Here is a 16,262-nt window from a genome sequence, read left to right as displayed (position 1 = left end):
AACGAACATAAAAGGAATCATATTTCTTTTGAGATTATGCTTACGTTAATGGGAGATTTTGAAGTCGCTCATGAGCTTTTGGAAACTGCAGTAGTGAATGAAAAACTGCTCGAGTCAAACCTCTTGAAGTCGATTGTGGAATTGAATCTTCTGAAACAAAGACTCAATCATCTGAAAGAGAAGAGAATACCTAAGAATCAAAACACCGAAGAATCTTCGATAAATAATGGGAGGTCTTCTAGAGATTAAGTTAGTTGTTGTAATACTTAATCCAGAAAAATAGACATCAATTTTTTATTCCTGTCAATGATTGTATTAGTCTATTATGAATAAAATTATTTGATTTATAATTTTTTTTGTGATCGTTTTCGGTTTGCATAGCCTGTGCTTGAATGCTTTTATATTATTGCTATGTATGTTTATGGGGTGTTTGATTTCGGTTTTCTAACCTTGATATTCGATCTCAAAATGTTGTGAACCCTAGTGGTTTAGGTGACTTTTTAATTTAGCAGGATTAAGTTCTATCCCATGTTGGTAGGATTTATCAAAGAATCATGAGGGTTTCTGATAGAAACAATATGTGAAAAAGTCATAGTATGTTGAATCGGTTTTGGTTTAGCATAAAAGCATATGTGTTTCAGCGGTTTTCAATTTTTGCTTGCAATTGTTAAAAGCGATTTTCAACCTTTCTCTGGTAAAGGTTGGTTGTTGTTATTCTTTTGTTTTTACAAAAGGATGACAACATGATGATATTTCGATATCAATTCTTCCTGGCAGAAGATGAAAACATATTGTATAAGTGGATGCGAAATTTGAGGTAACAATTTTGTTAGTTAATTGTTTTTCTGTCTAAGAAAAGCCTGATTTTTATTTCATATATATTTTGCTTTTGCTTAACAAAATTTCGTTACAATTGAAGTTTTATTCCATTATGTGTGTATGGATGTGTGTGCGATTCAATTGTTTCCGGTTAAGAAAAACTATTGTTATCTTGCTTTATTGTGTGGTATCAATTGTTTAGGCTTACAAAATTTCGGTGCAATTGAGGGTGCTTTATTGTCTATGTTGTTTCAATTGCTTCTGGTTGAGGTGAATAATTATGCAAGTTGATTTATTTAGTTTGTATAAATTATTTATGGCTTAACGAAAGAAAAGGTTTACGAGATGAGTTATTTAGTCCAATTCGATTCTGGATAAGAGAAACTAAGTTAATTCGGATCTTAGTTAGACTTCTCGAAGTGAGGTTTTGGTTATTCAAGTCTAATAGAATGCCTTAACAAGAAATGCTAGTTAACTAACCTAGTACTTGTCTTGTTTAAAATTGAAAGGTCTAAGTTTATGGATAATTAGAACCTGATGAGAAAAATAGAGTTATCTTTATTTTGGTCTTATCGAATAAGCGATTGTTTTTGTACAATCGGTTTAGCAAAGGAACTAAGGTGCTTAGTTGATTTATGGTTTGCTAAACTAAAATGGGAAATTATTTCGGACAATTGTTTCCTTGGTAACATATCAAAATAAAACTACTTGTAATTTCGGTTTTTGATATTGGTTATAAAAAAATGGTGTGTGGAACCCTCGTGCTTAACTCTACAGGTTGCAAGTCTATTTTGAGATTTGTAAGATTCTTTTCGGTTTGTCCTTTATTTTTTTTCGTTTCTTTGTCATTTTGTGACAAAAAGGGGAAAAAATATATGGAGTAAACAAGTGATACTGGCATTGATTTTATATTGACTGGTATCACTAAGAAAAAGAACATTGGTGCTTAAACGTTTATCTAAACGAAAGAGTGAAAACACATACTAAGGAGGAGTAAAATATCATATTAATTGGTATAACAAAGACGTGCGGATTGAAAATCTACCTATCTTCCTTTAGGGGGAGTATTAGCTATGTTATTATAATGTCAACAACGGCATTTTTAAGGATTGAATATATGCAGATTATTGTGTTGTTGAATTCGGGAATCAAGTGTACGTGTAATGAATTCTTGTAATTTGTTTATCCATATGATGTAAGAGTTTTTTCACTAAAATTGACAAAGGGGGAGACTATTAGAGCATAGCTCGATTGAACCCACCAAGCATTGGTATGTCAAGTTTGGTTGTCATATTTTAGTGAATCAAAACTCATGTTAAGAGTCGCTTGATTATGTACTAGAGTCAACTTCGTATAGGTTAGCTTGAAAGTATTAGGATATGAGACTCTATAAGTATTGCGAAGACTTTAATATGTGAAGAAGCAAGCAACTACAACGAAAACATCATCCTTCCACTTGAGGTTAGTGATATTTGACTTGAACTGTTTCATTCCCTAACATATCTTTCAAGTCGTGCATATTTAAAACAAAACTACGAAGCATGTTTGAACTCTAGATAGATATAGTATTAAGGAATACAATACGAGGTTTATTTCTTAACCATTAAACTTTATAGATAAGACACCGACATAATCGTTTAAATGCTCTTGTGATTATGTATGGGTATGAGGTGAGAATTTCATCATAGGGAACAATGTTTTACATGTGTTCTAAGGAAGTAAATTCAAGAACTTGGTTTGTGAATTGGAAAGGAAATCGCCAGGTGTTATTGGTATTGTTATTCATTGCATATCTTGTGAGCAACCAATATATGTGATTAGTATAATCGTTCATGACTTGTTTGTGTTCTTGGTAAAACTATTCACAAAGGCCTGACTTATGTATTGGTATGACTTTTATTAGTGAAACCGATCTTAAGTAATCACCTGAGATGGTATGATCGAGTTTGTGATTTTATGTCTGGGAAAAGGGGAACCGATCCTAGTAAGAGGTGCAGTACATCACAAAGGGGAATCGATCCTTGTATGAGGTGCAACAAGTTTACAGCAGAAAGGGGAACCGATCCTATGGACATGTGCAACACGTTTTTAGGCAAAGGGGAACCGATCCTATGGACATGTGCAACACATATGATTTAGATACCATGTATATGTGGGGAACCGATCCTAGTACTTAGTCAACCGAATTTTGGAAAGCTAGTGTGACTAAGCACAGTACTCACGTGGAGGTAGAACCGAAACTTGTTTTGGTAGAACCGTTACACCCATGATTTGTGATTGAGTATTCTTAACAATCACATAGTTCTTGAAAGTCAGATGAACCAATTCTAAACTTGTTTGGAAGTGTGGCAAATCGGTTTCAAGGTTGTAAGTATGAAAGAGGACTTACAAAGTAAGGATGTCGACATACTTTGAACACGTGCTGTGAAAGTTAATCTTTAATTGTTCAAAGTTATTCCTTAAGAACTAAGGGAAGAGAATCCCAGGATCAAAATATAAATAAGTTATGAATCTTTTAACTAAGGTTATTAATTTCATTTTTAGGAATATAAGAATTAGTAATGCGCGTTTACTAATTAGAGATTTTCTAAGAAATTTCGATCATTCTTTTTGGACAGAGCATTTCCAGGAATTATGGAAACCGAATTTGTGCCTTAATGAATATCTTGAGAATATTTTCGGTTTTGGAAATTCCTTGGTATCCAAACTTCCTTGTCTATAAATATTGAAGTTTATATTTCTAGCAAACTAATCCTTCGTAACAACAAACTACCTCTTGTTGTGCTGCTACTAGTGAAGCCGCCTATTCGGAGAGGAGAGTAACCTAATTAGGCGAAATCTCTTACGACCGCTCGTTTTAAAGTCTTCTTTGGGATTGAGAAGCTCTATTAGAACCGTTGGTGGGAGACTGGATAATTGCGGTTTATCTTTTGTTTTTTGATTGATTTAATTGACTAACGGTGGTTGAACTTTGATTGCACCTAGTTTGTTTATGCTTGAGGATCTTCTCTTCTGATATAAGATTCACTCAAACTAGTTCAGAGTTTCGACAGGGATATTTAGACTGTTGTTAGTTCTAAAGACGATCTTGTGATAATCCATTGTTAACAGACTCCGTTCTGTACGTGATTGATCACAAGAGATTCAAGTGATTGTGTGCAGGTGTTTATTGAAGATCTAAGAAGACTTTAAGACAAAAAAGATTTTGAAGATTTCTGATTTGAGGTTCATAATCTTTGGTGTGCACAATACTTGTTTCGGTAAAAAGAGGATCCAACTATAATCGATTTTATCCTTGTGATAGAATTGGATTGATTAGTTGTGTAGATTGGCATCAACAACAATTCTTTGGATTAAGAGTGTTGTTTGCAAAATCTTAATGATTACTTCGGTAATTGAACATAAGATAGATCTAAAGATTCGACGAAGGAGTTTATGTTAAGATAAACAGAAGAGCCTTTGTCTGACTCATATCACTTAGTTGAAGATAGTTGATACCAAACAGATTTGTTTTTTCTTTACTGTTTGGAATACGAACTAAAGGAATTTTTCCAAGTACGTGACTTATTCACAAGTTGGAGGCGTGGGAATACAGATGGAACTAGGTGAACTATAGGTTTAGTTGCTTGGTCTCAACTATGCGAAGTTAGGTTTAATTTTGTGTAGCGGCTTAATCCCGAGAGTATTTAATTCTGGACAAGGTCCCGGTGTTTTTATGCATTTGCGGTTTCCTCATTAACAAAATCTTGCTGTGTCATTTACTTTTATTTTCCGCATTATAATTGTTTTATTATAACTAAAGTAAATTACACAAAACGTTAATTCCCATTTACTTGATAAGTGATCCCATTGTGTTTGGTTAAGTCCGAATCTTTTTATCAAGTAAACATACTTCGTTGTTGTATTGTCTCGATCTCGTATCCATAGACGATCACATGAAGTGTGAACCGATTGGTTGCATTGTCTCGACTCAGACCATACACAATCACTTTCGGAGAAAGGACTTATAGATAGGAAAAGTTTTAGATTGAGGTATATTTGGGTACCCTCATCTTTTCAGCAGTATTTCCGAATTTAGCCCATAGGGCCACTCCAATGTCCAGCCGTGATGGCTGTACATTTTTAAGGCCAGCCTGCTCTGGCCCGTGGCACCATTGTGGTACGATATTTTTCATATGCCAATGACCTTGGTATTGCGCCATTTTGGCGCTACTTTGTTCTAGGCCATCCCACCCACTGGCCTAATGCATCCTTTGATGCGAGATTGGCCATTGGCCAATATATCTTACAACTTACACCCTCTTGGTGTCATATTGGCCTTGACCAATATGCTCATGTAATATGCCATTTTCGGCAGTGTATTGACCTAGGCCAATCTTCCTTTTTCTACGCATCGTAGCTTGAGATGAAGCTTCATCTCAGGCCATGGTGCACCTTTTAGCATGTGCGATGCTAAAAACACGCGGTGTTACAGTGGATGTTGAGAAAGAAATCCGTTGGTTTGGTTGAGAGGCCACCCCTAGTGTTGTATTTATAACAAAAAATAGGCATTGGCAATTCAAACGGGCGGTTTTACTACAAACGCCAACTCCTTTGGTAATTCAAACGGGCGCTTAAAGGAAAGCCGCGCGGTTTTACTACAAATGCCATCGACTAAATTTCCAATGGCTCGATTTTCTTTCTCGACCTATAAATTCCATTCTTCCCATCTCCAAAATCACATCTTTTGTTTTTCTTCTAAAACTCTTAGTTTCTCTCACTCTCCAGAAATGTCTGTTAGAAATCGTGGTCCCAAGTTTACTGAACAAGAGGATATAACTCTATGCAAAGCATATTTTTTTCATAGGGTAATCACTGGTATGGGCTTTCAAGACGGTTCTTTTTGGGAGAACGTTTTTTCAATGTTCGTCTCACTGACGGGAAACCCAGGAAACCGAGATGCTCGTCGATTGCGTGCTCGTTTTCAATCTATTAGGCTTGCATTCCATCCATTTCTTTCTTTGGTAATGGAAATTGATCGAGAAAAGTTCACTGGTGTAACTGAAGATGAAGTGATCCAAACAGCTCTTGATAATTGAGAGGAAGCTAACGGTAAACCTTTTTGTTACAAAGCGTGTTTTAGAATTCTAAAAGATGGTCCATCTCAAGCACATGTGTACTGCACTAGAATGCCGCTCCCAGTCTTTACAATGGAAGAAGATGTTACTCTTGTTCGATGTTGGTTACATTGTATGATGAGACCAATGAACAGTGATTATTTCTGGGAAAGAGTATTGGGACATTTTGTAGCATCGCGGAATGAAACCATAAGAAACAGTAAGAGCTTAGAACTAAGAATTGTATTCTTCACTAAGGAAGTCAAACATTATACAGAAGTTTTGTGGATGCTTCACCGTAGCTATTCTGGATTATCCAACGAAGAACTGGTGAGTATCTTACCTTTGTCCTCACTGATCAATTGCATCATAAATATCTGAACTTGTTATGTATTTGTTTTACAGAAAACCGTCGCTCAGACCAAGTTTACTGAAGAAAGCGAAAGAGAGTTTAAGCATTTTGAATGTTATGAACTCTACAAAGAGAATGTCGTTGTATTTGATGTAGTTTGATGTTTTTGTTGTGGTTTATGTAGTTTGATGTTATTTGCAAGTTTAAATTGTAATAAATTTTGCATAATCTGAAGTGGAAATCTATTTTAAAATCTAAATATTTTCATTCATTGATATTACTGCCAATTCTTTTACAAGATATAAACTTAGACAATAATAAAAAGTACTAAACAACTTCAATAAAAATCAAGTACAAGTTTTGACCTCCTGTTTATCTTCATTTGACGTATCTTCCATTCAACGCGCTCTTTGACAGTTTCGCCTTCGTTTTTGAATTTTTTCAAAACTGGAGCTCTTCTTTGCCTTTTAGCGAAACATTTTCTTGAAGCAACTTCAAAAACTTGCACATTCCTCTTACAATTCTATATCTTTTTAAAACTCCCACATATCTTAGAAACAACAGCTTCAAGTTTTGCATCGTAAAAAGGTGTGATCGCCTTTTCATCCATTTCACCAACAATAAACTAAAAAATTGAAATAGATTTTAGAAGAGAAAATTCAAGAGAAGTGAATTTTGGTGTGAGTGAATTGTTTGAAAATGATGGTAATTTATATAGGTAAAAAGTGAATTTTGAATTTTAAAAAAACTACCCGTTGGCGTTTGTGGCAAAAACGCAAGCGTTCTACGTTCGAGCGTCGCATTTATGCTTTGAGCGCCGGTGCTTGTTGTTCCAACGCCGACGATTTTTCTTCAAACTCCAGCATGTGTCTAAAGTTCTGGCATTTGATGGTTAACCGTCCAATATTTTACCATAATAAAAACCAATTTGACCATCCACCTAGCTCAATAAAAATTTTCATCTGTCCATTACCACAGGAATTGCCCTAAGAAAAAGAAAAAAATACAAAATAAAATAAAATGGACAATCCACATGTTTTACACGCCTGATGTTAAACCTCAACATAACTTAAAATGGATTCGCCACGTACGAGGGTCCTCACCATTGGATCGGAATCCCTATAACATACCTTCTAGGCTTCTAGGCTCTAGCCATCAACATCAACTTTCCTTATGTCACCAGTCCACCACCAACCATTCACCCAAGAATAGGAGGAGGACCCTTATTGTCAAGTCCTCCATCTCTGTACACACTCTTTCTCTATCTCTCTAAAAACCACGTTTTCATCATTTATGTATCATATCATATGGAAAATCTCAATTCCTTTTTACATCAGAAGGAGTTACTGTACCGTGTAAATTTGTTTGATTTTGTATGATTGTCCATAAAGTTTTGTGAATGATTTCATTTTTTTGATCTCAAAATTTTGATCCAAGTTAAGGGTTTTTTTAATTTTTTTCGATATGAGCCCTGAAGTTTGGAGATGGGGTTTAGGGATTACATATATAATTGCAGTTGCAACAATTTGGATAGCTGCAAGCTTTGTTGTTCAGTCTGTTGTTGATTCAGGTGTTTCCCCCTTCTTAATCACATATATTTGCAATTCATTGTTTGTTGTTTACATCCCAATTGTTGAAATTTCACGTTATTTCGAAGATTCAGTTGTCAATTTTAGGTTTTGGGGTAGTAATAGTAGTAGTATTAAAAAGGATGTAGAGATATTGGGGGAATCTGAACAAGTAGTTCTTCTTGGGGAGACTAGTTCATCTAATCAATCCATTGAACATGAAGAGAACCCTGAAAATTTAGGGTCTGAAACGGCATTGTCTGTTGAAGCTAGTGTTAGTATTCCAGCATCACCAGGGATACCTAATGTGTTTGAAATTGATAATCAACAACTTGATGAGAAGAGGCGTTGGACGCGTTGGCGAATGGCGAGGGTCAGCCTCCTGATCTGCCCTTTCTGGTTTCTTGCCCAACTTGCTTTTAATTTGTCTCTCAAGTACACTACGGTGACGGTAAGTAATGTTTCTTGTTTATACGTGTTGATTTATTGTCGAATTTAGTGTAGTGGTAAGCTATGAGTTTTTTTTATCTTTTTTTGTGCAGTCGAATACAATCCTAAGCAGTGCGTCTAGCTTATTCACCTTTCTTGTGGCGCTATTGTTTCTAGGGGAGAAGTTTGCATGGGTTAAGCTAATCAGTGTGCTGTTATGCATGGCTGGGACTATAATTGTCAGCCTAGGTGATTCGCAGTCTGGATTAAGTGGGATTGCTTCAAGGCCACTTCTTGGAGACCTTCTAGCTCTTGTTTCTTCCGGTTTCTATGCTGTGTATATCACACTTATTCGTAAACAATTGCCTGATGAAGATGATGACAAAAGTGGACGTGCTAGTATGGCACAGTTTCTTGGTTATCTTGGGTTGTTCAACCTCCTGCTTTTTCTGCCTGTTGCTCTTTTGCTGAATTTCACGAAGTTGGAACCTTTTCATTCCCTCAGCTGGCAACAAGTTGGTCTGATTGTCGGCAAAGGTTATTTCTGAATACATCTTCTCATTGTTATGCATTATACCTGCAACTTATTTAGGTTCCATGAACAAGTGACGTTGCTTTCTCTACAATATGGGTAAAAATGATTTCTAAAAATCCGTCACTTTTTAGCTTAGAAATCCTTGTCATAAATTGTTATGTAGCTAAGTATTTCAAATTGTCGCATAATTATATGGTTTCTTCTTCGTACCAAATAAGATAGCGCTTGAATACGACCAAAAGGAAATAACGACATAACCTATGCTATTTTTGAAGAGTGGCAGTGAAACAATGTATCAAACAATAGGCCTTATTAGACATGCCTAATTCACTGGAGATACCAGTTACAAGTAGTAGTATTATGATTTAAGATATTTATTTGACTCTAGTATGGATCACATTTTGAGGGTCAGAGCTCATCAGGATAACTTGTTCGTAATTCAAACAGTATATGTAAGAGTAGTAAGAGTGTCATCTGGTTGTCAATACCTATATACATATGCGCATAAGGAAAACTACTGCCAGTAGATGGAAAAGAACTGGAATTGATCACTCCATTTGGAGCATTGTAGGTCTAATACCATAACAAGATTTGAAAAGTAGAGGTCTTTTAGCTGTTGAACAGTCAATGCATCTCATGTAATTCTAGTCACCAGGATCTTTGTTTAAAAATTTCATTACGACTTGCCAATAAAGTAAACTAAACGTTATCTTTAAAAACTACTTGGACTCTTAAGGAATCCCCTGCACTTAGAACTTTGTTCAATATCTACCCATGTCTCCTCTTTTTGTTGAAGTTGACTTTGGGACCTTCCATTCAGAGCTAGTAGTATACTAATGAACTTTTTACGAGTATGATTATAGTTTGATTGTGGTAAGACAACATCCTTCGCATATTTTCTCTGGCCAGCCTTAACGCACATTATAGTTCATGAACTTTTTACGAGTACCCCTTATTCTTTGCTTGTTACATTTTCCGCCTATCCTTCAAGTTTTGTACCCCTTATTCTTGGTTTGTTACATTCATGAACATTTTACAAGTACCCCTTATTCGTGTAAAATTTTTCTTTTGCTTCTCTAATGACTAATATCATCTAGTACAACTTCAGGTCTTCTAGATAATGTGCTGAGTGATTACTTGTGGGCGAAGGCTGTTCTTCTTACAACTACCACTGTGGCCACAGCTGGATTGACGATTCAGGTTCCTCTGGCTGCTATAGTGGATTCGATGACGGGAAATGCTCCTCATCTCTTGGATTACCTTGGAGCAGCTGCTGTCATGGTAGGATTTGCTGGCATTAACGTTCCTTCTGATACTTGTTTTGGCTCGAGGGCTGAGGTAAAGGTGGAAAACGACGAGGAAGATGTTACTGCAGGTGCATTCAAGTAAGGAAATACAAAGTAGGAAGCGACTACAAATTAAGATGTCTTTGAACAGCTAAAGATGTCTGCAGACTGACTTGGATTTATCCTGAAATATTCTTAAACATCTCTCTTTCCATATCAACCAACATTTTGTTGTCAATATCTCAACCATTTTTTCATTAGCTGAACCTGCAATCCACTTAGAGAAACTCCATAAAGGAAGACTCGGACAATTAATCAAATTTCAGACCTGCTAACCTAGCATTTGTGCATTCAAAGAAAAGGTGTCTTGGAGATACACTAGGGTGATCACATAAAATACAGTGTTTTTCATTGTCAGCAGTAATGTATTCAAGGGTTTTCCTGGCTGGGAGAACATGATGCATTTGCAGAGAGATTTTGATTCTCTGAGAAACATTCATCTTCCATAAAGAGCTGTGGGATTTAAAGGATTCATAGCAACAAGGTTGTTCAATTTTTCATAAAGGGATTTTACAATAAAGATCTCATTGTTTGTTAACAACCATCTTAATCTGTCCTGCTTCAGAGAACAAAATTTATTAATGAAAATTTTGAGATCTAAGATTTTATCAAGCAATACAAGAATGAAAGTTATTTCTAACTTTTACCACATTCCACTTCTTAGCGTCCAAGTCGATCAACTACCTTGAATTCCTGGTATTCTTATGTCTTCCTCTTCCCATATGTCCATCAGTTTCCTATCCCCTCCCTCCCAGCAACTATACTTTTTGATACGATGGACAGTAGCTAAAGAGTTTACTGCCACTACCTAGGCAGTAAATATTGATATGGCTGCATTTCCTAGAAATTTTGCACGAAGAAAGAAAACTCCCCATTCTAGTTAAACTAGAGTAACAAAGATAATATTTCAGCTCTCGAACTCCCTGCCTTATTCTCGACTTCTTCACTGATGAATTGCATTGGACCATACTATCTTTGAGAATCCGACGAAGAACAAAAGCGTGAAACATAAATGTAGGATGGAAAAGGAGTTATAAAGAGGGATAAACAATCCCAAATCAGTTCATGTTTTCTTTAAAAAAAAAAAGAATGGAAAGACTCGTCTGATTTTTTAGAAGAAAAAAAAAACAGTAAAACTTTTGAAAATAAATATTCTAAAATATTAACTCCGTTTCTGGAAAAGAGGTATTTTCACTTTTTCATTATAGCCTAAAAATAGGTCAAATTAAAAAAGTGAAAGTAACACTTTTCCAGAAACGGAGGGAGTAACTAAATTCTCCGTATTAACCATAAACATTTTTGTGTTTCTCAAGTAAGGCATTTTCTTCACTCGGATAGTAGGCCGAAGTAAGACTATCCTCGAGACATAAAGAATCCCATCCACCAGAATCTATGAATCTCTTCGGGAACTCTGCGATTTCTTTCACTAAGAGACTCCAGTCGAGGCGTTTGTCGTTGACATAATACTTCACGTGCCCAGCGTTCAGACAATGTTTTATGCTAGTGAGAAATTTCAAGGGAATTGAGCGAATTTCAAGCACATTACGCTTGAAGACTTCAAATACGACTGTCATATCAAATTTTCCAGGTTCAAGCTGCGCCAGGTTAACAATCTCAATGTCTTATATTAATGGGATCACAAGGAAAGATGTTTCTGCAAGCACAACTAGGGAAAAATCTGTCACCGAAAAGATGGCTGTTGCACCATAGAACTCGCACTCCTCAAGCGCCTGAAAATGTATAGGATGATACGAACTACTACTCTCGCAAGTCTCCTGAACTTCTTCAGCTTTGTGGACAAAATTCTTTAATTCTTCGTTACGGCTTCCGTCCCTGGTTTGCTTGTGTTTCTCAACGTTACCAGAATCCTTATCAAATCTCACCTGTCCCAAAATGGTCGGCACCAAATAGAATTGGACATCCTTTGTCTCTTTTGACCCCACCATGATGGGTTTCTTCAAGCGGAATTGAAATAGAGGCGGCATCTTCTTGTCTCCAAGTCGCATGAAATACTCGTTTATATTTCTATATGCAAAATCATGCTGTCAGCTTTTATCTAATGATATTCCGGGTTCTTCTGAAGACGAAGTATCTGCTGTATTAGACTTACCCACATCCAACAATCTCCAGGCAGTTCTTCTCTTTAACGTCTGAGCCTGATTTTTCCTACGACGCTCCTCCTCCTCCTCATCTTTTTCAGTAGATTTCTCAGCTGTGGGAAAGGTAACACTTGATATGGGCACAAAATTTGTACCTTCCTCCCGGGATTCGAGTACCACCATCGAGAAGAGATGCAAAACAAAATCTGCGTCTGGAACAGAAATAAAATAAAGCAGAAATTTTTTTCTTTCCCTAGTAAATCGACAAACCTGAGAGATTTCTGATTTTGCGCGTCTCGTTGAGGGTTACAACTCAGAAGAGACCGGGAAAGCAAAGAGGAGTATCTCTACATATATATACTAGTGGATTGCCCGTGCCATAATGGCACGGGAACGGAAGAGATACTGGTGCTATGGCTGATGTCTTCGTCGGTATATCGAGTCAATATTCACAAATGTTTTAGTAAATAATTCTTGCCGTAAGTATTTTTGTGGCGGTGACATCAGTGGCAATCGGGATGGTGATAGAGTTGGTGTGTAATGGATAACCCATACCATCACGGCCAAACATTGCTGTGATAAGTTTTTAAGCAGTTAAATTATGTCTTAATAGTGGGCATTCCTGGATAATGACATCAAATGACCTGAATTCGAAACTGGTTAACTTCAGATTCTGTACCGATCAAACAAATTTTTTACCATATTAATTTTGACAAAGTAAAGAGGAAAAATGTTTTAAGCCGTAAAAGATAAGAAAAATGAGTACAAAGGTCAACCTATGGATGTGTTGGCAACTGGGAAGCACAGATCGAAGATGACTACACCATAGATTCATCGTAGTCCAAATAATTGGGCCCATTTCACTTTGCATTAGAGCGGCGGTCATACACCACACGCGTACACTATGTGAGATTGTTTATTAATTTTAGTAGGAATTACCTATAGGTACTAGTTTGGTGATACTAGTTAGTGGCAGGTCCACCCATTAAAGCCCAGTAAGCATAGGTCCATAATTAAAAGAAAACGTGAAACTGGACCTAATTTTTTAAGCCTAGGTCCTGTACACGTGCGGGACACATGTGATGTATTATCATAATTCACAAAATACCCCGCACTATATAAAAACGGATAGAGACGTTTTTTTCTTTTTCATTCTCTCAATTTATGTTTTCAGAGAAGAGCTCTGCAAGTGAAGATTATTTGAGGTCCTTGTTCGATTCGTGAGTTCGAGCTCTGCAAGTGTAATCGGTAGGTGAATTTTTTGTTCTTACGATATTCATGCTTGATTTTTTAATTTTTTTACTTCGATTTTGATAAAAATCCTTCAGATCTAGATAGAAAGTCATGTTTTATGTTCATTTCATTAGTAGATCTGATGTTTTAATTCCATTTTGTTGGTCTTTGGTTTGTTTTTAGTTTTCCTTTGTGTATTAATCATCAATACGTATGTGATGTACTGGTGGTTTTTGATGACAATAGTCCGGATCTAGTTATAAAATCATGTTTTACGTTCGTTTCGTTTGTAGATCTGGTATTTTAGTTTCATTTTGGTGGCTTTTGGTTTGGTTTCAGTTTGGTTTTGTGTATTAACCATCAGTACGTATATGACGTACTGTTAATCTGTGTTTACTATGCATCTATAGGTTTGGTTTCAGTTTTTTCAGTGTTTTTTTGGTATGAATGGACAGTACATATATGGCGTACTCTTCTGATTTTGTTTTATTCGAAGTTTTTCCAGTTTTTTTTGTTCGATCCATGAGTATGTATGTATAATACTGAAGTGTTGTCACCTTTTTTAGTCTTATCCGTCAGTACATATACGAAATACTGTAATATTTGTTTCGATCCTCTTATTTTTCATAGATCTATTACCTATTCTTGTCATGTAGTTGATTTATTCTTCATGAATCTTCAGTACATATGTCAGTAATTTGTTGTTCAGCGCTCCACAAACAAATGAGTATAAAATGTTATAAAATCCTTTTATTATTAGCTGAAAATGATGGGTGAAATTGCATGCATGATTCAACTACCATTTACAACTGTCAACTGTCAAACAAATTTACAAGGAAGTGAATGGCCTACCAAAAATTCTTTTGTTTGTCAGCAACTCTAAGGTTACTCGAATGGGAACTCACTGATTCTTCGCCACTAAGTCATTTATACTAGAAATGTAGTCAAGTTTTATTCTTAAACGGGTTGCTAATTTTTGAAAGAACCAGCTGTGTGCATCGAGCATGTGATTAGGTTACTAAAAGTCACGCACCCCACCGACAAGAAGGTTGGACACAAAAGGAGAAACTATCTGCGCAGGGGTGATTACTCTTTTGATTTTGTTTTATTCGAAGTTTTTCCAGTTTTTTTTATTCGATCCATGAGTATGTATGTATAATACTGAAGTGTTGTCACCTTTTTTAGTCTTATCCGTCAGTACATATACGAAATACTGTAATATTTGTTTCGATCCTCTTATTTTTCATAGATCTATTACCTATTCTTGTCATGCAGTTGATTTGTTGTTCATGAATCTTCAGTACATATGTCGCATACTGATAGGAAATGCTATTTGGATGTGCTTTGTCTCATTTTTTAGTCTTATCCGTCAGTACATATACAAAATACTATAATATATGTTTCGATCCTCTTATTTTTCATAGTTCTGTCACCTATTCTTGTCATGCAATTGAGTTTGGCCACTTCTTTGACATGAAGTTCAGTTTTTAGTTCATGAATCCGCAGTACGTATATGTCAAACTGATATAAACTTCTTCTAATTCTGTTTTATTCACAATTTTGCTACTTCTTTTGGTTCGTGCAGCTTCAAAAACTAAGGAGCATTATCACATACACAAAACAAAGGGAACCAGATCAGTGTAAATGGGGGTTCCCCTCGAAATGGTAATACTAGTGCCTACCTAAACGGGAACGTTGAGGATTTTCAGGATGTTGCTTCAACTGGCAATGGATCAGTTAAGGTGGGTTCAACGATGCCTTTTTTGAATGCTCTCCAACATCACAGTTGTAAACGTTAATGGCAGATATTTGCCTGGACTTGCATTTTCAGTCCTGGAGCTTTGACAGTCATGATTAACACACTACATGTGATGAACAAAATTAATTGTTGGATAAATTTGACTGTTGTTACGTCCCAACTCAGTATCATCAATTTATGTTGGCATGGGTAGAAAATTTTAACTTCCCCCTTTCTCATCAACAGCAAGATCAAGTTCCTGGAGTTCATATTGTTCCTTCGTCCCTGTTTGGAATTGGTGCCTACGGTCTGCCTGGACAGGTTGCTGCGCTGCATCCCTTTGTTATGCAGCAGCAAGGTGCTCCACCCTCTGTAACATCAGCCAACACGCACATTCCTCAATCTCATGTTGGCCAACTTCAGTCAGGGCCTGCAATTTCATTCCATCCACAGTGGGAGAACCAGCAGGTAAAGGATGAAGTAATTGTACAACTTGTCGTTCTATATAATGTTGCTTGTGATCTCTTAAACCATTTCGTTTCCATTTAGGCTGTACCAGAGAGCTCACAGGTATCAAGTCAGAGTCAATATCAAATGCCCCAAACTGAGCAAGGATCTGGTGCTCGTTACAAATACGAGCTTAATGCTGATTTGTAAAAAGTGCAGCATATATGTACTCAAATTTTAAGCATGGTGGTAGATATGTACTCAAATTTGTAACATAAATTTAGTAGATATGTACTCAAATTTGTGGTATTTTATATGTTTTAATTAAATTTGGACCTCCCGATAAATAAAATCTCGATTTGGTAGAAGTATGTTATTTCACACATATTTAATAAGTAGGATATATTAGTCATTTCCATGTTTTCAAAAAGCTTTGGACCCTAGGATAAGAATAAAATCCGATTGGACCCTCCTATAAATAACCTTATGCTTAGGACGAAGCAAAAAATTTTCCTTAATTTTATCTAAGCACGACCATCACAACACAGCCATTTGACATACAGCGCACATCTGCAATTAACGCGTGTCATAGGTAGGGAT

General features: G+C 36.2%; 1 protein-coding gene across 1 annotated transcript; it reads left to right on the top strand.

Moving 5' to 3' along the window:
• The first annotated feature begins 7,481 nt into the window (after positions 1 to 7,481).
• LOC113283054 (uncharacterized vacuolar membrane protein YML018C-like) lies at positions 7,482 to 10,753 on the top strand. Its single transcript, XM_026532201.1, has 3 exons — positions 7,482 to 8,286; positions 8,378 to 8,801; positions 9,908 to 10,753. Exons 1-3 carry the CDS (start codon positions 7,732 to 7,734, stop codon positions 10,186 to 10,188), a joined length of 1,260 nt encoding a protein of 419 aa, XP_026387986.1. The 5' UTR covers positions 7,482 to 7,731; the 3' UTR covers positions 10,189 to 10,753.
• The last annotated feature ends 5,509 nt before the right edge of the window (positions 10,754 to 16,262 follow it).

The sequence above is a fragment of the Papaver somniferum genome, chromosome 5 (assembly GCF_003573695.1).
Source record: "Papaver somniferum cultivar HN1 chromosome 5, ASM357369v1, whole genome shotgun sequence".
Classification (NCBI taxonomy): Eukaryota; Viridiplantae; Streptophyta; class Magnoliopsida; order Ranunculales; family Papaveraceae; genus Papaver; species Papaver somniferum.
The sequence above is the reverse complement of the archived record's forward strand: the minus strand, read 5'-3'. Positions and strand labels throughout refer to the sequence as shown.